Genomic DNA, 25,531 nt, shown 5'->3' on the forward strand with positions numbered 1-25,531 from the left:
AGAATTTAAGGGCGTTAATGCTCCAATAGTTTAACTGAAGTAATGACTGATTTCATGGGAATTGCCACTGCAATAAATCAGGGGTAACAGTCTGTACCAGCAGGACTGATCTATTTCTAAACTGGACATTTATTGGACTGAACTGCTCTTAAAATTCTGCTTTTTTTTTCCTGGAAGGTTAATTATTCACATTTTAAAATTAGAACAAAGGGTAGATTATCACCACTTCCTTCTGCTGTTATTTGCTTAAAATGATTAAGCTGAAACTTCTAGGTAGAATTAAACACTTATGAGTTCTCATATAGAATCAAGAGCATTTTTAATGGCTCAAAGTTAGGGTTTGTAACTGGGCATTTTACTTTTATATGCTAGTAAACTTAAATGGCAGTTAGCCATGCTTAGGTATAAGTTGGACCTTCTGGTTGGGGAAGTCTGCCTTACCTCCATCAGTCTCCACAGTATTCAGCCAAGTGGGAACAGACGAAGCCACAACAATGAAAGGGGTCCCCAATCGTGAGATGTTTATTGCAGGACTGAATCGTGGGCAGCTGAGCTGGGACGAATCATTTAGTCATACGAAGATGCATTCTATGCCCCTATCAAGGTTCTAGCAAAGGATGATAGCTTCTGAAAACCCATCTGGTGGTCTGCTACTTATTTTCTTTATATGTGTTAACTTTTTTTTGATGTGAAATTAATCGTATAAGATTAACCATTTTAAGGTGAACAATTCAGTGGCATTTGTTACATTCACAACGTTGTACAGCCACCACCTCTATCAAATTCCAAAATATTTTCATCACCCCAAATAAAACCCCATACCTAGTAAGTAGTCACTCCCCACTCCCTCCCTCCTCCCTACCTCCTGGCAACCACCAATCTGCTTCTGTCTCTGTAGAGTTACCTTTTCTGGGTATTTCCTATAAGTCATATCATACAATATGTGAACTTTTGTGTCTGCCTTCTTTCATTTAGCATGCTGTTTTAGAGATTCATCCACGTTGTAATGTGTATCAGTACTTCATTCCTTTCTGGAGCTGAATAATATTCCATGTATGTATGTGCCACAGTGTATTCATGATGGGCATTTGGGCTGTGTCTGCCTTCTGGCTGTAGTGAATAGTGTAGCTATTAACATTCATGTACAAGTATTTGTTGGAGTACCTGTTTTCAACTCTTTTAGGTACATACCTAGACATGGAATTGCTGGATCATACATGAACTTGAAGTTTTTGAGGAACTGAACACTGTTTTCCACAGAGGCTCCACCTTTTTATATCCTCACCAGCCCTGTACAAAAGTTCAATTCTTCCACATCCTCACCACCACTTATTTTCTGTTATTATTACTGTCATCTGAGTATGAAGCGGTATCTCATTATGGTTTTGATTTCAATTTCCCTAATGACTGATAATGTTGAGCATCTTTTCATGTATTGGTTTGAACACCAAACATTATCAGGAGCATAAGAAATCTTACTCCAGATTTTCCTCGTATGGCGTTGGGAGGTATGAAAATAGTGATGAGTTCGGCAACTTCAGGTGGAACTACCCACGCCAGGTGCTACCATGCTGCCTCTACACTACGAAAACCCCTTCTTGTGATGTCTTTGTCCTCCTCTGGAGGTCAGTTAAGTGGACTAACCCAATCAACAAATTCTAATGAAACTGAAGGGACGAGGTAAGGTCCCTTTGGTATTTCTATGAGCTATGGAGGAATGGGCAGGCCAATGAACAGTTTTCAGAGGATGAAAGCTGAGGGGGAAGGTAAGTATGTGTTCATCCAATTTCCATCTGAAAAGTTGGAGTGGGGTGAGGAGAAGGGCATTTAAAGTTGGCCTCTTTAACACTAGCCCTATCAAATTACCCATGACATTTTTCACAGAACTAGAACATATAATCCTAAAATTCACGTGGAACCATAAAAGACCCAGAATTGCCAAAGCAATCCTGAAGAAAAGAACAAAGCAGGATGCATAACCCTCCCAGGCTCCAGACAATACTACAAAGCTACAGTAATCAAAACAGTATGGTATTGGCACAAAAAAAAGACATATGGATCAATGGAACAGAATAGAGAGCCCAGAAATAAACCCACACGCCTAAGGTCAATTAATCTTCTACATAGGAGGCAAGATTATACAATGGGAAAAAGATAGTCTCTTCAGCAATGGTGTTGGGAAAGCTGGACAGCTGCCTGTAAATCAATGAAGTTAGAACACTCCTTCACACCATACACAAAAATAAACTCAAAATGGCTTAAAGACTTAAACATAAGACATGACACCATAAAACTCCTAGAAGAGAACATAGGCAAAACATTGTCTGACATAAATCTTACCAATGTTTTCTTAGGTCAGTCTCCCAAGGAAATAGAAATAAAAACAAAAATAAACAAATGGGACCTAATCAAACTCACAAGCTTTTGCACAGCAAAGGAAACCATAAACAAAATGAAAACACAACCTGCAGAATGGGAGAAAATATCTGCAAATGATGAGACTGACAAGGGCTTAATTTCCAAAATATACAAACAGCTCATACAACTCAACAACAAAAAAACAAACAACCCAACCCCAAAATGGGCAGAACACCTAAATAGACATTTCTCCAAAGAAGAAATACAGATGGCCAGTAGGCACATGAAAAGATGCTCAACATTGCTAATTATTAGAGAAATGCAAATCAAAACTACAATGAGGTACCTCCTCACACCAGTCAGGATGGCCATCATTAAGAAGTCTACAAATAACAAATTGCTGGAGAGGGTGTGGAGTAAAGGGAACGCTCCTGCACTACTGGTGGGATTGTAAGATGGTGTGCTCACTGTGGAAAACAGTATGGAGGTTCCTCAGAAAACTAAAAATAGAATTACCATATGATCCAGCAATCCCACTCCTGGGCATATATCCAGACAAAACTATAATTCAAAAAGATACATGCACCCCTGTGTTCATAGCAGCACTATTCACCGTAGCCAAGACATGGAAGCAACCTAAATGTCCATCCACAGATGAATGAATAAAGAAGATGTGGTACATATATACAATGGAATACTACTCAGCCATAAAAAAGAATGAAATAATGCCATTTGCAGCAACATGGATGCAACTAGAGATTATCATACTAAGTGAAGTAAGTCAGAAAGAGAAAGACAAATACCATATGATATCACTTATATGTGGAATCTAAAATATGACACAAATGAACCTATCTATGCAACAGAAACAGAATCACGGACATAGAGAACACACTGGTGGTTGCCAAGGGGGAGGGGGTTGGGGGAGGGATGAAGTGGGAGGTTGGTGTTAGCAAATGTAAGCTTTTATGTATAGAATGGATACACAACAAGGTCCTACTGTATAGCAGAGAGAACTATATTCAATATCCTATGATAAACCATAATGGAAAAGAATATTAAAGAAAGAATGTGTACATATGTATAACTGAATTACTTTGCTATACAGTAGTCATTAACACATTATAAATCAACTGTACTTCAATTTTAAAAAAAGTAAAAAAAAAAAGTTAAGGTGGGCTCTGTGACAACCTTGTGTGATGTGACTGTTGGCCTTCTGGTTAATATGTAGAGGACTGAGGCCATGTGAGTGGTGGGTTTCTCCTGAAGGGGGTCATTATTCCAGGGCAGGTCACAGGAAAGGAATGCATCCAGAGATAGGAAGTAGACCTCGGAAGGCAGCCTTATGTGGACAGAAGAGAGATGCAAGGATCCATGATGATAAGAATCAAGATGATTGTTGAAAAAGTTGAATTCCTGAGTCCCATTTCAGACTGGCCTAATGCATCCAAATCTCCAGGGGGGTAAAGTTTATTGTCTGGGAATCTGGGAAACACTTCCTGTGAGGACAACAGAAGGAAACTGTGGAGGCAGCACCTTACGGGCTAGATTATCTGGGATTATGAGCTCCTTGTTTGTGACTTCAAGGCCTTCTGGAGGGTCCTGTTTACACATCCCAGCCTGTGCTAAAGGTCTTTGAGGGGTAGGATGTGGGTCCCCAGTTAGACCCCAGTGCTGATGGGGGCTTCACACAGTTGCCCAGTCCTAGCCTTCTAGGCAACTCTGCACGTGATTCATGAGAGAGCCCCAAGGGAGTGTGGAAACAAAGGCAGGGTCGTGTCTCCTGCCCTTTCCTCCTGTATTTCCAGACTGGGGAAATTTGGACTCATTTTTTAAGGAAGGCATGGTTTTGTGTTGGAAGAGGTCAACGGCTACATGTCTACAACTGGAAGCATCAAAGACATTTATCAGGATAAGGCAGAGTAGAGGAAAACACTAGCTGGGTTGAGATGGAAAATGCTTGAGATTGTCCAAGTGGGCAGAAGTTTGAAAACTGCCTCAGACAGGGCTCCCTCCTCTCAGTGCCTTCCAGCCCCTGATGGACCAGTCAGTGTGGTGGGCTGGGCTCTGCCAGCTGCCACCCTGGACACAGGAAACGCAGATCCCTGAGCCTCTGGTGTAGAAGCTTCTCCAAAGGAAAGAGAGGTCGGGAAGCACACTGAGGGGGTGGTGATTGGGCCGGAGGGGTGAAATGTCCTCTCACTGTTAGTGGGCAACCATGCATGGTTGGGCTGCTTCATGCCATGAGCCCTCCTGGGATCTTGCATACCTGGAATTCCTGGAGTATCATGCATGCTGCCACCAATCTGAGTACCCCAACAGGAACAAAGGGGAGGATATGGATGCAGCTTTTGCTAGTAAGGAATGCTTTGGGGGGGGTGGGCGGAGATTCCTGCTGCGCGAAGCATGTGACTGCTTGGATAGGCTATCTGTGTCTTGCTTCGCTCAGCGGGGTGCCCAGCCCTCTGGCTGAGTGTGGCCAATGCTGGGAGCGCAGGGTGACTTCACGCCCTCACTCCCGGATGGGGCAGGGTGGCAGACAGCAACCTGATGAGGAAGGGAGTTAGTTATGTGGTGATTTAACTGCTCTGCGTGTTCTCCTGGAGCCTGCTCAGGCCTGAAGGTGCGGAAGTTGGGCAGGGCAGTTTGGTGGGCGTGGATGAGCCACCACTGCTGTCATGTGCCAAATCACTCGTAAGACATTTCCTTAAAGGCCTTTGAATGAGTGAGTGAGTCCTGCCTACAGGTGCTGGGTGAGCCAAATGGCTTATTTATTAGGAGTTTTCACAAAGGCAGAGGCCTGTCTCTTCCGCAGGATGGAGAGGCTTGGGGAGGTCCTGGTCTCTACAAGGGCTATGGTTCTTCCTCAAGCTCAGCGTCCTCCTGGTGGCCCAGACCCCATGTAGGAAGTAATCACTTCCCCGTCTGTCAAGTCTCCCAGGCCCCACCAGACACTCTCTGGTGCTCCTGCCTTCCTTCAGGCCTTTAGGTGCTAAGTTGCTCCAAGATTTCCTTCCTCAGGCCCTGAAGCTCTGCTGTCTCAGCGCTTTTTGTCCGGCTGGATTTTTCGCATAGGAGCCTGCAGGGTGGGAGCCGGAGCACAGCTCTGCAGGTGCCAGACCGGGCTGAGCTGCTTCCCCGCTGCCTCTCCATGAATACTATAACAGTTGTTTGCAATCCACGGGTGGAATCTGGCAGAGCCTGATGTCCTTCACAAGGGCCTGTGTCCTTCATGGCTGTGTGCTGGGGCGGGAACTTCCCACCTGGTTAGACGTGTGTGGCCTTGGGCAGGTCGCTGCACTGCTCCCGTCCTAGCCCATCTCTGGGGTGCCCTTCGGCTCTGGATAAAAGCCAGAATTGTGGTCCAGCTTCTATAAGGGTCTCCTCTTTCCATAGTAGGTTGCTGGCTTTGGAATTCTTTCTCTGTTTGAATTACAATTCAATACTACTACCATTAAAACTACTGAGTAAAGTAAAAGATTTTTTGAAGTTTTTAGATCCTTAAAATATATCTGACTTAAGCACATATGTAAACTTAAGAGTACTGTGTTGAAAGTCATTTAGATAATTATTTTTCTTTGCTTTTATGTTACTGATTTGATATACAATTAGGGTCATTTATTCCCGTTAATATTCAGTATTAAGATTAATTTTAATTTAATTTTTGAACACATAAAACATATACTATTTGAAAAGATGTGCTAAAAAAAGTCTTGGTTCAACCCCTTTCTTATCTACCCTGTTCCATTCACCCCTTCTAAGTCATCATTATTTTGATTAAGTTCAGGTATATACTTCCAGTGTTTCTTTGTTGATATATATGTGTATATATATATGTATATATGTGTATATGTATATGTATATGTATATGTATATGTGTATATACATACATGTGTATATATACATATACGTGTATGTATATATGTATATATGTGTATATATATGTATGTATATATGTGTATATATATATACACATATATAGCTATATATATCTACATCTATATCTATATCTATATCTATATATGTACATATATACACACAATCTATATTTACATATAATACATATTGCAATATATATGCTAATATATAGTATATAATATGCTAATATATTACAATATATACTAATATATAGCATATAATACATACTATTATATATAGTAATATATATATATATAGTAATATATAGTGTGTAATATATAGTATTTTATATATCTATTTATTTATTTATGTACTAATATATGCTGCTCAGCACCTTGCTTTTTTTTTTTTACATCTTTATTGGAATATAATTGCTTTACAATGTTGTGTTAGTTTCTGCTGTACAACAAAGTGAATCACTTATACATATACATATATCCCCATATCTCTTCCCTCTTGCGTCTCCCTCCCACCCTCCCTATCCCACCCCTCTAGGTGGTCACAAAGCACCGAGCTGATCTCCCTGTGCTATGCAGCTGCTTCCCGCTAGCCATCCATTTTACATTTGTGCATCTTGCTTTTTTCATCTAATAAATACCTCCTGGCAATCATTCCATATGTAGAGATCGTTCTCATTTTTTTTGGTATTAGCTACATAGTACCCCGTTATGTGACTATCCCATAGTTTGTCAACTATTATGGACATTTGGGTTGTTCCTAATCTTTTTTTTTTTTTTTTTGGCTACGTTGGGTCTTTGTTGCTGTGTGTGGGCTTTCTCTGGTTGTGATGAGCGGGGGCTACTCTTCGTTGCGGTGCATGGGCTTCCCATTGCGGTGGCTTCTATTGTTGCAGAGCACGGGTTCTACGTGTGTAGGCATCAGTAGTTGTGGCGCCTGGGCTCAGTAGTTGTGGCTCACGGGCTCTAGAGCTCAGGCTCAGTAGTTGTGGCGCACGGACTTAGTGGCTCCGCGGCATGTGGGATCTTCCCAGACCAGGGCTCGAACCTGTGTCCCCTGCATTGGCAGGCAGATTCTTATCCATTGCGCCACCAGGGAAGTCCCCTAATCTTTTAATATTACAAATAATGTCACAATAAATAACCTGCTTATGTTGTTTTTTATTTGAGTAGGTGCATCTTCAGTGCAAACTTCTAGAAATGAGCTACTTTGAAAGGTAAATGCATATGTAATTTTGTTAGATATTGCCAAATTTTCCTCCATAAGGTGTCTGCCATTTTGCAGTCTCATTAGCAATACGTAAAAGTGCCTATTTCCTAACAGCTTCATCAATAGAGTGTGTTATCCAAATCCAACTTTTGGATTTTTGCCAATCTGCTAGGCAAGAGATCATATTTCAGGGCAGTTTTAATTTACATTTCTCTACCTATGAGTGAGACTGAGAATCTTTTCAAAGGTTAAGAGCTTTTTGACTATTCTGTGATCTATCTGTTTATATTCTTTGCTCATTATTTACTGGGTTGTAGTCTAGTTTTGGGGTTTTTTTTTTTTGTTTTTTTTAATTTAACTCAATTCTTTCTTGAGGCAAGCAAAGTAACTTTTCACTTGTACCTATTAGAGAGATATATTGGGTTGGCCAAAAAGTGCCTTAGGTTTTTAAGTAAAAATAAAAGACACATTTTTCATTTTCACCAAGAACTTTATTGAACAACGTATTCACCCTTTTGTTCCATTACCTTCTGCCATTTTTTTAGGCAACTTCATAATTCCATCTTCCCAAAACTTTTTATCTTTTTGAGCAAAGGACAGTTCCAGGTACCTTTTACAGTCTTCCAGGGAATTGAAATGTTTTCCATTAAGAGAATTTTGTAAAGACCTAAATAAATGCAAATGCAAAGGTGCAATGTCTGGTGAATATGGCAGATGAATCAGAACTTCCCAGCCAAGCTGTAACAGTTTTTGCCTGGTCATCAAAGAAACATGCGATCTTGCGTTATCCTGATGGAAGATTATGCGTTTTCTGTTGACTAATTCTGGACGCTTCTCGTCGAGTGCTGCTTTCAGGTAGTCTAATTGGGAGCAGTACTTGTTGGAATTAATCGTTTGGTTTTCCGGAAGGAGCTCATAATAGAGGACTCCCTTCCAATCCCACCATATACACATCATCTTCTTTGTATGAAGACCGGCTTTTGGTGTGGCTTTTGGTGATTCATTTCGCTTGCCCCACTATCTCTTCCATTCCACATTATTGTACAGCATCCACTTTTCATCGCCTGTCACAATTTGCTTTAAAAACGGAACGTTTTAATTACGTTTAAGTAGAGAATTGTATGCAGAAATACGGTCAAGAAGGTTTTTTTCACTTAACTTATGTGGATCCCAAACATCAAAGCGATTAACATAACCAAGATGGAGCAAATGAATTTCAACGCTTGATTTGGGTATTTTGAGTATGTTGGCTATCTCCCGCATGGTATAACGTTGCTTGTTCTCAATTAATGTCTCGATTTGATCGCTATCAACTTCAACTGGTCTACCTGACTGTGGAGCATTGTCCAGCAAGAATTCTCCAGCACGAAACTTCGTAAACCACTTTTGACACGTTCGATCACTCACAGCACCTTTTCCATACACTGCACAACTCTTTTTTTGCATTTCAGTTGCATTTTTACCTTTCTTGAAATAATAATGCATAATATGCCAAAAATGTTGCTTTTTTCTTCCATCTTCACTATTAAAATGCTACACAAAAATTCACCAAATTTGATAAGTCGTTTTTTAAATGCACGCTTATATGACAGCTGTCACATACAATCTAACAAAATTGTTTTGAATGAAGTTAAAGACAACTAATTGCTACTAGAGCCATCTTATGGGAAAAAAACCACAAACCTTCTGGCCAACCCAATAAAACACAAAGTCAAACCAACAAGGAAACATTGCAATACTGTCCCTTGCTCCCTCACCCCAAAACCCACTCTAAACCAAAAGATGTTGGTGATCCCTTAAAATTTAACCTTTCTTCATAGGTCCTATCAAATTGACTAGAGAACTTTGGCACCAAAGCAATGTTTCATTATTTTTCAGAATCATGGCCAGTCAGCTGGTTTTGTTAGAACATGGTGTTAACGCAACAAAGATGGCAGTTTTGATACCCACATGTTCTGTTGGCTCTACATTGAGAAAAGCTGTTCCCCAGTCAGGAGTGGGGCTGCCCAGCTGCCTTCCATTCAAACAGAAGTCTCAAAAGAATACTCTGTGGGTAAGGAAGGGGCAATGGCATCATCTCCAAACACAGTTCACCCAGGGGGTGGATGCTCCAACTCCTGATTCTTTGGAGGCCGGGTATAGGTTTCTGCCTGGGAGTTTCACTGTGAGGTCAGCAGCCAGTTGAGAATATACATGTGTCCAACAGGAAAGCATGCAGAGCCCCACGTGGTGATGTTCTCAAGCTGGCTGCCTCAAATGGAATGGCAGATGGGGCTCACCGGCACCATCCCAGCAGTAGTTCTAAAACTATGTGTGATGTCTCTATATTATTAATTACCTATTGCTGCATAAGAAACTATCCCCAAATGAACAAACATATATTATCTCACATGTTTCTGTGGGTCAGAAATTTAGGAGCAGCTCAGCTGTATTGTTCTGGATTATAGTCTCTTAGGAGGATGTGGTCAAAATGTTAGCCAGGGCCACAGTCCTCTGAATTGACTTGGGGGCTGGACAGCCCACTTCTGGGATGGTCCCTCACAGGGCTGGCAAGTTGATGCTGGCTCAGTTGCTCTCCTTGGGGACAGCCATAGGGCTTCTGGAGTGTCTTCACAACATGATGGCTGGCTTCCCTTGGAGCAAGAGGTTTAAGAGAAAGCAAGGAGGAAGCTGCAGTGCTTTTCAGAATTTAGTCTTGAAGTCATACATTATCATTTCCACCATAACTTATTTGTTAGAAGCAAGTCATTAAGTCTCGCTCACTCTCAAGGGGAGAGGAATTAATTTTTACCTTTTGAAGGGAGGCACCCCATAGAATTTGTGGCATATTTTAAAATCATCATAGTCCCCAAGGCTTGGATGCTTTTCCTCTTGTAACTGAAGGACTGCCAGACCCCTGGGCTCTCCAGTATGTCTACCTTTCTGGTAAATCAGAGGAAAATGCAACCTCCTCCCAGGTGGATGGCTTCTCCCCTTAGGAATTAACTTTCATCACAACCTGCTTTCCTTTGACCTCTTTTAACAATGGAATTGATTAACATGCAGATTTCTGGACCTTGCTGAGAGATTCTATTTCACCGGGTCTTAGGGGTTGGTGAATCTGTATTTTTACAACTATTTCAGGTAAAGTGAGCCCTTTGGCTCTGACCCGGAAAGACAGAGTGAGGCACTCGCTTTTCTAGCACTGTGCTTTTCTGTCACTTAATCATTGAGGGAAGACTGGACCACATCACTGTATCCCTCAGAGCACTCAGCATCACACATGGCAGAGGGTTAGCGCATTGTAGAACCTCCTTGATGGATGGAGGATGGATGGGTGATGGATGGGTGAGTGAAGGAATTCATCAATGATTGAAGTGCAGTTGTATCAACTTAGATGATCCTTTTTCAAAAGTTAATATTCCCAACATTACCTATGAAACCATTCTTGCCCCAAAATATTTAACCTGACTCTCATGAAGCCTCTTGACCTAATTAACAGTTTATAGAAAATATAGAGGATGAAGGAATGCATTACACAATACCTTGAGAAAATAACTAGATGAATCTAGAATTTGGGGAATTCAATAAGATGACTGACTTGGACTCTTGAAAAAGTCTATGTCATGGGGGAGAAAGGGGCAGAAGCACTGTTCTAGATCAAAGGTTGCCAAACTATGACCAACAGGTCAGTTGCCTATTTTTGTAAATATAATTTTATTGGAACATAGTCATGCTTATTAGCTTATGGATTATCTATGGCTGTTTTTGTGCTACAGTGTCACAGTTGAGTGATTGCAGCAGAAACAGTGTGGCCCAGCAATCTGAAATATTTTTTATCTTGCCCTTCAGAAAAAGTTTAGACCCCTGTTCTAAATTAAACGAGACCAATGACTCCTCTGCTTCCACTGATGACAGAATAAGTAGTACTGGCTGGCCATTCTGCCATACACAATTAGAACACTGGATATATGAAACAATTGTTTTTAGACATGAAGTAAATGGCAGCACAGAGTGAAAGGAAACAAACAAGGTGAGCCCTACAATCATCTAGGTTTTCTACCAGAGGCATTTGCTGGATTCCCAACCCAGGGAGGGGGATGCAAACAGTATACAGCATTCTCACTGAGCTGACAAGACAGACACTGAACGGGGGTTGGGGGGGTGGAAGGGAGGCTGAGGCAGCTGGAATTTGCAGGGTAGAACATTTTAGAGGAAAAAACTACACAGAGAAAGAATTCTAGGCCCTGGGGTTCTCTTTGAGTCTTTGGCTAAATACTAGGTAGTGCATGTGTAGGGGAGACACCACAAATTGTGTTAAAAAAACAACTATCCAGAAAGAAAGGCTACCAGGGAGCTGTAAACATAACAACTCCTGGAGCCCACAGAGTTGGGAGATGCTAGAGTTTTGACCAACCAGAATGGAAAGGCCTCACTGAGCATGGAGGGCTTTAGGAGTAGACTACCAGAAAGGCCACGCCTCAGGATTAGGGCAAACCTACTCTAGCTAAGCTGCCTCAACAAAGCTTAAAAATAAGTCTTAAAAGAATCAAGTCAATCCACATATAAATTAATTGCCTGTGAAAACAAAACTCAACAATCTTTAAAGGAAGACCACATAGATGCCTTTGACTTTTGATTCCAACTTTACTGAGAGTTTTAATCATGAATGGGTTTTGAAATTTGCAAAATGCTTTCTCCTATTAACCTTTAGCTAGCATCATATATTTTGGTAAAAGACTATTTTCCCCCAAGATCAGAGACAAGGAAGGAAGTTTTCTTTTACCATTTCCATTCAACATTTTGCTGTGGTCCCAGCTGGTGCAAAAAGGCAAGAAAAAAAAAGGGTAAATATTGAAGAAGTAAAACATGATTGTGACCATAGAAAATCCTAAGGATTCCACAAAAAAGCTAGTAAAACCAAAAAGTGAATCTAGCAAGTATGCAGAACACAAGGTCAATATACAGAAATCAAAAGTATACCCATATTCAGCACAAACAACTGGAAAATGAAATACTATTTATAGTATCAAAAAATTGTTTTCAAATAAACTTATATATAGATATATGACTGTGTACTGAAAACTACAATAGATTGTTGAACAAAATTAAACAATCTCCATGAAATTAAATTATCTCCAAATGAATGGACAGATTTACCATGTTCATGGATTGGAAGAATCAGTATTGTTAAAATACGTAAGTTCTCCCCAACAGATTAATAGATTCAATACAATCGCAATCAAAATCTCAACAAGCATTTTTAAAAATAGAAAATGGGAAGTTTATTATAAAATTTATATGAAAATGTAAAGGACCAGAAGACTCAAAATAATTTCAGAAAAGAAGAACAAATCTGAAAGACTTACACACTGAATTCAAGACCTACTATAAAGCTATAGTAATCAAGACACTGTGATATTGACATAGGATAGACAATGGACTAGCATAGAATCTAGAAGTAGACCTGTATATACATGGTCAATTGATTTTTTTTTTTTTTTGCAAAGGTGCCAAGGTAAGAGAATGGGAAAAAAAACAGTCTTTTCAACAAATGGTGCTAGAACAACTGAATATATGTATAAAAAATACTTAACCCCTATCTCACACTACATATAAAAATTAACTCTAAATGGATTCTAGGCCTACATATAAAAGCTAAAACTATAAAACTTCTAGAATAAAACACAGAACAACCTTGGAATAGGCAAAGATTTGTTAGGATACAAAAAAGCACCAATCTTAAAAGAAAATACTGATAAACTGGATTTCACTAAGATTTAAAACTTCTGCTCTGCAAAAGACCATCAAAAAATGAAAAGTCAAGTCACTGACTAGAAGAAAATATTTGTAATACATAAACCTGGCAGAGGACTCATAAGTGCAAGTCAATAATACAAAGATAACCCAATTTTTAAAAGGGCAAATATTTGAACAGACACATCACAAAAAGTATATATATATATATATATACATATATATATATATATATATAAAAGCAATAAGCACATGAAAAGATGTACAACATCTCTAGTTATGAGGGACATGTAAATTAAAATCACACTGAGATACACCCAGTAAACGCCATTTTTACTGTCACTACACAACCCATAAAATGGAAAAAAGTAAAAAGATTGATAATATTAAGCACTGGTGAGGATATGGAGAAACTATTCATATATTCCTCGTAAGAATGTAAAATGTTATCAACACTTTGGAAAACAGTTTGGCAGTTTCTTATAAAGTTAAACATATACTTACTGTATGACCCAGCAATTTTACATCTAGATTTTTACTCAACAGAAATGAAAACATATGTCCACAAAAAGAGTTGTATATGAATGTTCATAGTAGCTTGAATCACAATAGCTTAAAACTGGAAACAATCCAGTTCATCAGTGGGTGAATGGATAAACAAACTGGTATATTCATACAATGGAATATTACTCATCAATAAAAAGGAACTAACTACTCATATATGCAACAAGACAAATGAATATCAAAAATATGCTGATCAGGGGGAGACCTTCAAGATGGCGGAAGAGTAAGACGTGGAGATCACCTTCCTCCCCACAAATACATCAGAAATACATCTACATGTGGAACAACTCCTACTGAACACTGGCAGAAGACCTCAGACCTCCCAAAAGGCAAGAAACTCCCCACGTACCTGGGTAGGGCAAAAGAAAAAAGAAAAACAGAGACAAAAGAATAGGGATGGGACCTGCACCAGTGGGAGGGAGCTGTGAAGGAGGAAAGGTTTCCACACACTAGGAAGCCCCTTCGCTGGCGGAGACGAGGGTGGCAGGGGGGGAAGCTTTGGAGTCATGGAGGAGAGCTCAGCAACAGGGGTACGGAGGGCAAAGCGGAGAGATTCCCGCACAGAGGATCAGTGCCGACCAGCACTCACCAGCCCGAGAGACTTGTCTGCTCACCCGCCGGGGCGGGCGGGGGCTGGGAGCTGAGGCTCGGGCTTTGGAGGTCAGATCCCAGGGAGAGGACTGGGGTTGGCTGGGTGAACACAGCCTAAAGGGGGCTAGAGCGCCACGGCTAGCCGGGAGGGAGTCCAGGAAAAAGTCTGGACCTGCTGAAGAGGCAAGAGACCATTGTTTCGGGGGGCGCGAGGAGAGGGGATTCAGAGAGCCGCTTAAAGTAGCTCCAGAGACGGGCATGAGCCGCGGCTATCAGCACGGACCCCAGAGACGGGCATGAGACGCTAAGGCTGCTGCTGCAGCCATCAAGAAGCCTGTGTGCAAGCACAGGTCACTCTCCACACCTCCCCTCCTGCGAGCCTGTGCAGCCCTCCACTGCCAGGGTCCCATGATCCAGGGACAACTTCCCCGGGAGAACGCACGACGCTCCTCAGGCTGGTGCAACGTCACGCAGGCTTCTGCCGCCACAGGCTCACCTTGCATTCCATACCCCTCCCTCTCCCCCTGGCCTGAGTGAGCCAGAGCCCCCGAATCATCTGCTCCTTTAACCCCATCCTGAGTGAAGAACAGATGCCCTCAGGCAACCTACATGCAGAGGCGGGTCCAAATCCAAAGCTGAACCCCCGGAGCTGTGCGAACAAAGAAGAGAAAGGGAAATTTCTCCCAGCAGCCTCAGGAGCAGCGGATTAAACCTCCACAATCAACTTCATGTACCCTGCATCTGTGGAATACCTGAATAGACAACGAATCATCCCAAATTGAGGCCATGGACTTTGGGAGCAACGATATATTTTTTTTCCTTTTTCTCTTTTTGTGAGCGTGTATGTGTATGCTTCTGTGTGTGATTTTGTCTGTATACCTTTGCTTTTACCATTTGTCCTAGGGTTCTGTCCTTCCTTTTTAGTTTTTGTTTTTTTTTTTTTTTAGTATACTTTTTAGCGCTTGTTATCATTGGTGGATTTGTTCTTTGGTTGCTCTCTTCTTTCTTTCTTTTTTCTTTTTTTATTACTTATTAATTTTTTTAAATAATTATTTTTATTTAATAACTTTTTTAAATTTTTCTCTTTCTTTCTTCTTTTTTTCTCCCTTTTCTTCTGAGCCGTGTAGCTGACAGGGTCTTGGTGCTCCAGCTGGATGTCAGGTCTGTGCCTCTGAGGAGGGAGAGCCGAATTCAGGACATTGGTCGACCAGAGACCTCCCAGCTCCATGTAATATCAAAAGGCAAAAGCTCTCCCAAGGATCTCCATCTCAATGCTAAGACCCAGCTCCACTCAACGACCAGCAAGCTACAGTGCTGGACACCCTATGCCAAACAACTAGCAAGACAGGAACACAACCCCACCCATTAGCAGAGAGGCTGCCTAAAATCATCATAAGGTCACAGACACCCCAAAACACACCACCGGACATAGACTTGCCCACCAGAAAGACAAGATCCAGCCTCATCCACCAGAACACAGGCACTAGTCCCCTCCACCAGGAAGCCTATACAACCAACTGAACCAACCTTAGCCACTGGGGGCAGACATCAAAAACAACAGGAACTACGAACCTACAGCCTGTGAAAAGGAGAACCCACAGTAAGTTAAGCAAAATGAGAAGACAGAGAAACACACAGGAGATGAAGGAGCAAGGTACAAACCCACCAGACCAAGCAAATGAAGAGGAAATAAGCAGTCTACCTGAAAAAGAATTCAGAGTAATGATAGTAAAGATGATCCAAAATCTTGGAAATAGAATGGAGAAAATACAAGAAACATTTAACAGGACCTAGAAGAACTAAAGAGCAAACAAGCAATGATGAACAACACAGTAAATGAAATTAAAAATTCTCTGGAAGGAATCAATAGCAGAATAACTGAGGCAGAAGAACGGATAAGTGACCTGGAAGATAAAATAGTGGAAATAACTACTGTAGAGCACAATAAGAAAAAAGAATGAAAAGAACTGAGGACAGTCTCAGAGACCTCGGGAACAACATTAAACACACCAACATTCAAATTATAGGGGTCCCAGAAGAAGAAGAGAAAAAGAAAGGTACTGAGAAAATATTTGAAGAGATTATAGTTGGAAACTTCCTTAATATGGGAAAGGAAATAGTTAATCAAGTCCAGGAAGCGCAGAGAGTCCCAAACAGGATAAATCCAAGGATAAACATGCCAAGACACATATTAATCAAACTATCAAAAATTAAATACAAAGAAAAAATATTAAAAGCAGCAAGGGAAAAACAACAAATAACACACAAGGGAATCCCTATAAGGTTAACATCTGATCTTTCAGCAGAAACTCTGCATGCCAGAAGGGAGTGGCAGGACATATTTAAAGTGATGAAAGGGAAAAACCTACAACCAAGATGACTCTACCCAGCAAGGATCTCATTCAGATTCGACAGAGAAATTAAAATCTTTACAGACAAGCAAAAGCTAAGAGAATTCAGCACCACCAAACCAGCTGTACAACAAATGCTAAAGGAACTCCTCTAGGCAGGAAACACAAGAGAAGGAAAAGACCTACAATAACAAACCCAAACCAATTAAGAAAATGGTAATAGGAACATACATATTGATAATTACCTTAAATGTAAATGGATTAAGTGCTCCAACCAAAAGACACAGACTGGCTGAATGGATACAAAAACAAGACCCGTATATATGCTGTCTACAAGAGACCCACTTCAGACCTAGGGACACATACAGACTGAAAGTGAGGGGATGGAAAAAGATATTCCATGCAAATGGAAATCAAAAGAAAGCTGGAGTAGCAATTCTCATATCAGACAAAATAGACTTTAAAATAAAGACTATTACAAGAGACAAAGAAGGACACTACGTAATGATCAAGGGATCAATCCAAGAAGAAGATATAACAATTGTAAATATTTATGCACCCAACATAGGAGCACCTCAATACATAAGGCAAATGCTGACAGCCATAAGGGGAAAATGACAGAAGCACAATAATAGGGGGGAATTTAACATCCCACTTTCATCAATGAACAGATCATCCAAAATGAAAATAAATAAGGAAGCACAAGCTTTAAATGATACATTAAACAAGATGGACTTAATTGATATTTATAGGACATTCCATCCAAAACCAACAGAATACACTTTCTTCTCAAGTACTCATGGAATGTTCTCCAGGATAGATCATATCTTGGGTCACAAATCAAGCCTTGGTGAATTTAAGAAAATTGAAATCATATCAAGTATCTTTTCCAACCACAATGCGATGAGACTAGACATCAATTACAGGAAAAAATCTGTAAAAATACAAATACATGGAGGCTAAACAATACACTACTTAATAACCAAGAGATCACTGAAGAAATCAAAGAGGAAATCAAAAAATACCTAGAAACAAATGACAATGAAAACACAATGACCCAAAACCTATGGGATGCAGCAAAAGCAGTTCTAAGAGGGAAGTTTATAGCTATACAAGCCTACATCAAGTAACAAGAAACATCTCACATAAACAACCTAGCCTTATACCTAAAGCAATTAGAGAAAGAAGAACAAAAAACCCCCAAAGTTAGGAGAAGGAAAGAAATCATAAAGATCAGATCAGAAATAAATGAAAAAGAAATGATCAATAAAACTAAAAGCTGGTTCTTTGAGAAGATAAACAAAATTGATAATCCATTAGCCAGACTCATCATGAAGAAAAGGGAGAAGACTCAAATCAATAGTTAGAAATGAAAAAGGAGAAGTAACAACTGACACTGAAGAAATACAAAGGATCATGAGAGATTACTACAAGCAACTCTATGCCAATAAAATGGACAACCTGGAAGAAAAGGACCAATTCTTAGAAAAGCACAACCTTCCGAGACTGAACCAGGAAGAAATAGAAAATGTAAACAGACCAATCACAAGCACTGAAACTGAGACTGTGATTAAAAATTTTCCAACAAACAAAAGCCCAGGACCAGATGGCTTCCCAGGCGAATTCTATCAAACATTTAGAGAAGAGCTAACACCTATCGTTCTCAAACTCTTCCAAAATATAGCGGAGGGAGCAATATTCCCAAACTCATTCTACGAGGCCACCATCACCCTGATACCAAAACCAGACAAAGATGTTCACAAAGAAAGAAAACTACAGGCCAATATCACTGATGAACATAGATGCAAAAATCCTCAACAAAATACTAGCAAACAGAATCGAACAGCACATTAAAAGGATCATACACCATGATCAAGTGGGGTTTATCCCAGGAATGCAAGGATTCTTCAATATACGCAAAGCAATCAATGCGATACACCATATTAACAAACTGAAGAATAAAAACCATATGATCATCTCACTAGATGCAGAAAAAGCTTTCGACAAAATTCAACACCCATTTATGATAAAAACTCTCCAGAAAGTAGGCATAGAGGGAACTTACCTCAACATAATAAAGGCCATATACGACAAACCCACAGCCAACATCATTCTCAATGGTGAAAAACTGAAACCATTTCCACTAAGATCAGGAACAAGACAAGGTTGCCCACTCTCACCACTATTATTCAACATAGTTTTGGAAGTTTTAGCCACAGCAATCAGGGAAGAAAAAGAAATAAAAGGACTCCAAATCAGAAAACAAGAAGTAAAGCTGTCACTGTTTGAAGATGACATGATACTATACATAGAGAATCCTAAAGACTCTACCGCAAAACTACTAGAGCTAATCAATGAATTTGGTAAAGTAGCAGGATACAAAATTAATGCACAGAAATCTCTTGCATTCCTATACACCAATGATGTAAAATCTGAAAGAGGAATTAAGGAAACACTCCCATTTACCACTGCAACAAAAAGAATAAAATACCTAGGAATAAACCTACCTAATGAGACAAAAGACCTGTATGCAGAAAACTATAAGACACTGATGAAAAAAATTAAAGATGATACAAACAGATGGAGAGATATACCATGTTCTTGGATTGGAAGAATAAACATTGTGAAAATGACTATATGACCCAAAGCAATCTACAGATTCAGTGCAATCCCTATCAAACTACCAATGGCATTTTTCACAGAACTAGAACAAAAAATTTCACAATTTGTATGGAAACACAAAAGACCCTGAATAGCCAAAGCAATCTTGAGAAAGAAAAACGGAGCTGGAGGAATCAGGCTCCCGGACTTCAGACTATACTACAAAGCGACAGTAATCAAGACAGTATGGTACTGGCACAAAAACAGAAATATAGATCAATGGAACAGGATAGAAAACCCAGAGATAAACCCACGCACATATGCTCACCTTATTTTTGATAAAGGAGGCAAGAAAATACACTGGAGAAAAGACAGCTTCTTCAATAAGTGGTGCTGTGAAAACTGGACAGCTAAATGTAAAAGAATGAAATTAGAACACTCCCTAACACCATACAGAAAAAGAAACTCAAAATGGATTAAAGACCTAATTGTAAGACCAGACACTATAAAACTCTTAGAGGAAAACATAGGCAGAACACTCTTTGACAAATCACAGCAAGATCTTTTTTGACCCACCTCCTAGAGAAATGGAAATAAAAACAAAAATAAACAAATGGGACCTAATGAAACTTACAAGCTTTTGCACAGCAAAAGAAACCATAAACAAGATGAAAAGACAACCCTCAGAATGGGAGAGAATATTTGCAAATGAAGCAACTGACAAAGGATTAATCTCCAAAATTGACAAGCAGCTCATGCAGCTCAATATCAAAAAAACAAACAACCCAATCCAAAAATGGGCAGAAGACCTAAATAGACATTTCTCCAAAGAAGATATACAGATTGCCAACAAACACGTGAAAGAATGCTCAACGTCACTAATCATTAGAGAAATGCAAATCAAAACCACAATGAGGTATCACCTCACACCAGTCAGAATGGCCATCATCAAAAAATCTACAAACAACAAATGCTGGAGAGGGTGTGGAGAAAAGGGAACCCTCTTGCACTGTTGGTGGGAATGTAAATTGATATAGCCACTATGGAGAACAATATGGAGGTTCCTTACAAAACTAAAAATAGAACTACCATACGACCCAGCAATCCCACTACTGGGCATATACCCTAAGAAAACCATAGTTCAAAAAGAGTCATGTACCACAATGTTCATTGCAGCTCTATTTACAATAGCCAGGACATGGAAGCAACCTAGGTGTCCATCGACAGATGAATGGATAAAGAAGATGTGGCACATATATACAATGGAATATTACTCAGCCATAAAAAGAAACGAAATGGAGTTATATGTAGTGAGGTGGATGGAGTTAGAGTCTGTCATACAGAGTGAAGTAAGTCAGAAAGAGAAAAACAAATACCGTATGCTAACAAATATATATGGAATCTAAAAAAAAAAAGAAAAAAAAAGTGGTTCTGAAGAACCTAGGTGCAGGACAGGAATAAAGTTGCAGACATAGAGAATGGACTTGAGGACACGGGGAGGGGGAAAGGTAAGCTAGGATGAAGTGAGAGAGTGGCATGGACTTATTTACACTACCAAATGTAAAATAGATGGCTAGTGGGAAGCAGCTGCATAGCACAGGGAGATCAGCTTGGTGCTTTGTGACCACCTAGAGTGGTGGGATAGGGAGGGTGGGAGGGAGACGCAAGAGGGAAGAGATATGGGGATATATGTATATGTATAGCTGATTCACTTTGTTATAAAGCAGAAACTAACACACCATTTTAAATCAATTATACTCCAATAAAGATGTTTAAAAAAAAAAAAATTGCTGATCAGGGCTTCCCTGGTGGCACAGTGGTTGGGAGTCTGCCTGCCAGTGTGGGGGAAACGGGTTTGGGCCCTGGTCCAGGAGGATCCTACATGTCGTGGAGCAACTGGGCAGGTGTGCCACAGCTGCTGAGCCTGCGCTCTGGAGCCCACGAGCCACAACTACTCAGTGCACGTGCCACAACTACTGAGTGCACATGCCACAACTACTGAGGCCCACGTGCCTGGAGCCCATGCTCTGCAACAGGAGAGGCCACCGCAGTGAGAGACCCACACACCACAGTGAAGAGTGGCCCCCGATCGATGCAACTGGAGAGGGCCTGCGCACAGCAGCGAAGATCCAACACAGCCAAAAATGAATAAATAAAATAAATACATTTATTAAAAAAATATGTTGATCAAAAGAAACCAGACACAAAAGAAATAAACTGTATTCTTGGATTTATGAAGTTCTTGACCAGACATAGCTATCCACAGTGATAAAAATCAGACCAGTGGTTGCCTGGGGCAGGGGTTGAAGGGGTGATTGGTTGCAAAGGTGGCATGAAGGAACATTTTCTATATTTTGATTGTGGCAGTTGTTATAAGAGTACATATATGTATGTATATACACACGTGTATATTAAACTGAAACTGTACATTTAAAATGGATGCATTAGAATGAATGTTAATTTTACTTCAGTTAAAAAAGTCTAATAGACTAAAGAGAAATAATAACCAAATGCACTGTGTGAATTCCAACTGGATCCTGATTTGGTGAAAACACACCTATAAAAGATTTTTAAGATGACTGGGAAATTTTGAATATGGTCTGGCTATTAGGTAATATTACAGAACGATTGTTGATAGTCTCAGGTGTGATAATGTTATTTTGGTTGGGTAGAAGCATGTCCTTACTCTTAGGAGATGCATGCTGAAGTATTTAGGATTGAACTGTCATGATGTCTGCAAGTTATTTCAAATGGTTCAATAAGAACAAAAATATGTGCACAAATACACACAGAGAGATGAAACAAATCTGGCAGATGTTAACACATGTTGAAAAGACGAAGGGCATATAGAGTTTCATTGTACTTTCAACTTTCATGACTTTTCTACATTTCCCACCAACTTTCAATAATAATAATAATAATAGCTATTATTACTACTGGGGGAAGAAAAGTTACTGTTGAGGTGTTATGGCTTGCCCCAAAGTCTACAAATTCTTCTTTAGAGGACACTTATGAAGACATGGCTAGAGTCATAATTTTCTCCAAGTTCTTCTAAGTGCTTGTTTTTGAACAGAATCCCAGAAACTAAGAGTGTTACAGATACCTGATTGCAGCTCTGGTGGCTTTCTGGCTCTCTTGGTAGCTTGCTGGGGCAGGGAGGGTCTCGAAACACGTTGTGTCAGGGACATCCAGGCAGGGGCCACTTCTCTGCTGCCCTTGGTAGGAGGGAGGTGAATGGATAACCAGTTACCCTCCCTCCCCCCGCACTGTTGAACCCTTCTCTGAGCCTGCACAGGCGTTCCCCAGCTGAATCCTGCCAGCCAAACCAAGTCTCAGGGAAAACAAGACGCAGGTGGCCCTGTTTGCTAAACAGTGAAAAGCAGGTTTACGCAGGCACCTTACAAAAGGCTACACACCCCTTACAAAAGGTTACATTTTGGCATAAAAATGTCTCTCTTCAGACCTCAAAAGCCTGAGACAGTGCCCAGAGCCTTGGGCAGGTGAGGTCTTGGAGCTGGTGAGGGAAGGGTAGGAAATCTGGAAGTTCTTCCTTAGGAAGGCCCACCTTCAGCAAGTAGGGGGCGGAGCCAGGGAAGGGAGGAGTCTGATGGGGGGAACCTGTGGTAAACGTGGGAAATGTTACATGAGCGTTTCTGAGGTTAAGGGCTGAAAATAGTTCACTGGATCGGGCTGCTGGGTGGGCTTCGGGCTCAGGGCCTTAGTAATTTCCTTAGGTAAGGGCTGGGGGGTAAGGAGAAGGGCTTAGAGATTGCCCAGGAAGGAGGGAAATGGGGGCACAAGGTGTAAAGGATTCTTCAAGAAGGTGGGTTGCAACACCGTGATGGTTGTGGTAAAGGGCATGAGGTCGGGGAAAGGAGGAGAGGGTTTCAGTGTCTGGAGACCTGAGCGTGCCCAGAGACCGAGTGGAGCAACTGGGACAGAGGAAGTGGGATAGTTAAGAGAGCCAAGGGTTAGGGATGAGATCATAACCCACGTGGAGGGCAGTTTAGCAAGAAGAGACTTCTCTGAGACGGAGGGAGAGAAAGAGGGGGGCAAAGACGTGTGGGGGTTTTGAAGTCCTGGGTAGATACCAAGGCCACCCAGCCAGTTTACCCACTACACATTCTACTTTCATATCTTTAGAAATAAGAGTGACATGACATAAATCACAGCAAGATCCTTTTCGACCCACCTCCTAGAGAAATGGAAATAAAAACAAAAATAAACAAATGGGACCTAATGAAACTTAAAAGCTTTTGCACAGCAAAGGAAACCATAAACAAGACCAAAAGACAGCCCTCAGAATGGGAGAAAATATTTGCAAATGAAGCAACTGACAAAGGATTAATCTCCAAAATTGACAAGCAACTCACGCAGCTCAATATCAAAAAAACAAACAACCCAATCCAAAAATGGACGGAAGACCTAGACATTTCTCCAAAGAAGATATACAGATTGCCCACAAACACATGCAAAGATGCTCAACGTCACTAATCATTAGAGAAATGCAAATCAAAACTACAATGAGATATAATCTCACACCGGTCAGAATGGCCATCATCAAAAAAATCTAGAAACAACAAATGCTGGAGAGGGTGTGGAGAAAAGGGAACCCTCTTGCACTGTTGGTGAGAATGTAAATTGATACAGCCACTATGGAGAACAGTATGGCGGTTCCTTAAAAAACTAAAAATAGAACTAACATACCACCCAGCAATTCCACTACTGGGCGTGGCGTATACCCTGAGAAAACCATAATTCAAAAAGAGTCATGTGGCTGGCTCGCCTGTTGCGGAGGCCGCCGGTTCCCCGCTTGCAGCCCTCCGCTGATGGCTTCGTGCTACCCGGGGACCGGGAACCCGGGAGACTCTCGTCTGTGGTGCTGAGGGTGTGCCTCACCAGCCCACGGCGCGGAAGAGGGACGCCCCGGCCTTGGGGCCACCGCCCTCGCTTTATTTTCATTGTCGCGAACGCCGTCCGCCCGGGAGGCGCCCCGTGACCGGCGCAATGAGTGCCAACGAGGACCAGGAGATGGAACTGGAGGCATCGCGTTCTATTTATGAAGGAGATGAAAGTTTCCGGGAATTAAGTCCGGTTTCATTTCAATATAGGATAGGTGAAAACAGTGATCCCAAAGCCTTCCTAATAGAGATTTCCTGGACAGAAACCTATCCCCAGACACCTCCAATCATATCTATGAACGCCTTTTTTAACAACACCATCAATGTATTTCTTGTGCATTGCAGATCGTCAGCTGTAAAACAGAGCATATTAGCCAAGTTACAGGAAGCAGTGGAAGTCAATCTCGGGACGGCCATGACCTACACGGTGTTTGAATATGCCAAGGAAAATAAAGAGCAGCTCATGGAGAATCACCATCCTGTTCCTTCTGCTACGTCCGTAAGCAACATCATCTCAGTGGAAACTCCTAACACAGCCCCATCAAGTAAGAAAAAAGACAAAAAAGAACAACTTTCAAAAGCCCAGAAACGTAAGCTGGCAGATAAAACAGATCACAAAGGAGAACTTCCTCGAGGTTGGAACTGGGTTGATGTGGTGAAGCATTTAAGCAAAACTGGCTCTAAAGATGATGAATAGCACGTGGAATTTGAGACGAGGGAGGAAGAGCATCCTTTAAAAAGAATATGAAGCCCTTTTCAAATTCTCATCCCAATGGAGCAGAAGACTGAGTGACCAGTGAGTTCACAGCATGATCCATATTAATAGGCTTCTTGTCTTTATGTCTTCATCCCTTCTTTCTCTTAATTACTGAAGCGTAAATTGCTTCAGAGAAATTTAAACACTAGTATTTGAACTTTATACATAATATTCTTTGTAGTTCCTTTTTATTTTTCAAGGGTGAACTGCTTTTTAATAAATGAGTATCTGGGGGGCTTCCCTGGTGGCACAGTGGTTGAGAATCTGCCTGCCAATGCAGAGGACACGGGTTCGAGCCCTGGTCTGGGAAGATCCCACATGCCGCGGAGCAACTGGGCCCGTGAGCCACAACTACTGAGCCTGCGCGTCTGGAGCCTGTGCTCCGCAACAAGAGAGGCCGCGATAGTGAGAGGCCCGCGCACCGTGATGAAGAGTGGCCCCCGCTTGCCGCAGCTAGGGAAAGCCCTCGCGCAGAAACGAAGACCCAACACAGCCAAAAGTAAATAAATAAATAAAATTATATATATATATTAAAAAAAATAAAAAATAAAAAATAAATGAATATCTGTTTATACTTTCCTCCTGGT

At 41.0% G+C, this 25,531-nt stretch overlaps 1 protein-coding gene across 1 annotated transcript; it reads left to right on the plus strand.

Annotated features, from left to right (window-relative positions):
• The first annotated feature begins 24,227 nt into the window (after positions 1-24,227).
• Positions 24,228-24,997, plus strand: LOC132363658 (RWD domain-containing protein 4-like). Its single transcript, XM_059919344.1, has one exon. The coding sequence runs from the start codon at positions 24,294-24,296 to the stop codon at positions 24,882-24,884; it is 591 nt and encodes a 196-aa protein (XP_059775327.1). The 5' UTR covers positions 24,228-24,293; the 3' UTR covers positions 24,885-24,997.
• The last annotated feature ends 534 nt before the right edge of the window (positions 24,998-25,531 follow it).

The sequence above is a fragment of the Balaenoptera ricei genome, chromosome 3, assembly GCF_028023285.1.
Source record: "Balaenoptera ricei isolate mBalRic1 chromosome 3, mBalRic1.hap2, whole genome shotgun sequence".
NCBI lineage: Eukaryota > Metazoa > Chordata > Mammalia > Artiodactyla > Balaenopteridae > Balaenoptera > Balaenoptera ricei.

Bases quoted from the DNA above. Each gene is read 5' to 3' on its own strand.
- LOC132363658 (XM_059919344.1), top strand. From the start codon at position 24,294: ATGAGTGCCAACGAGGACCAGGAGATGGAACTGGAGGCATCGCGTTCT.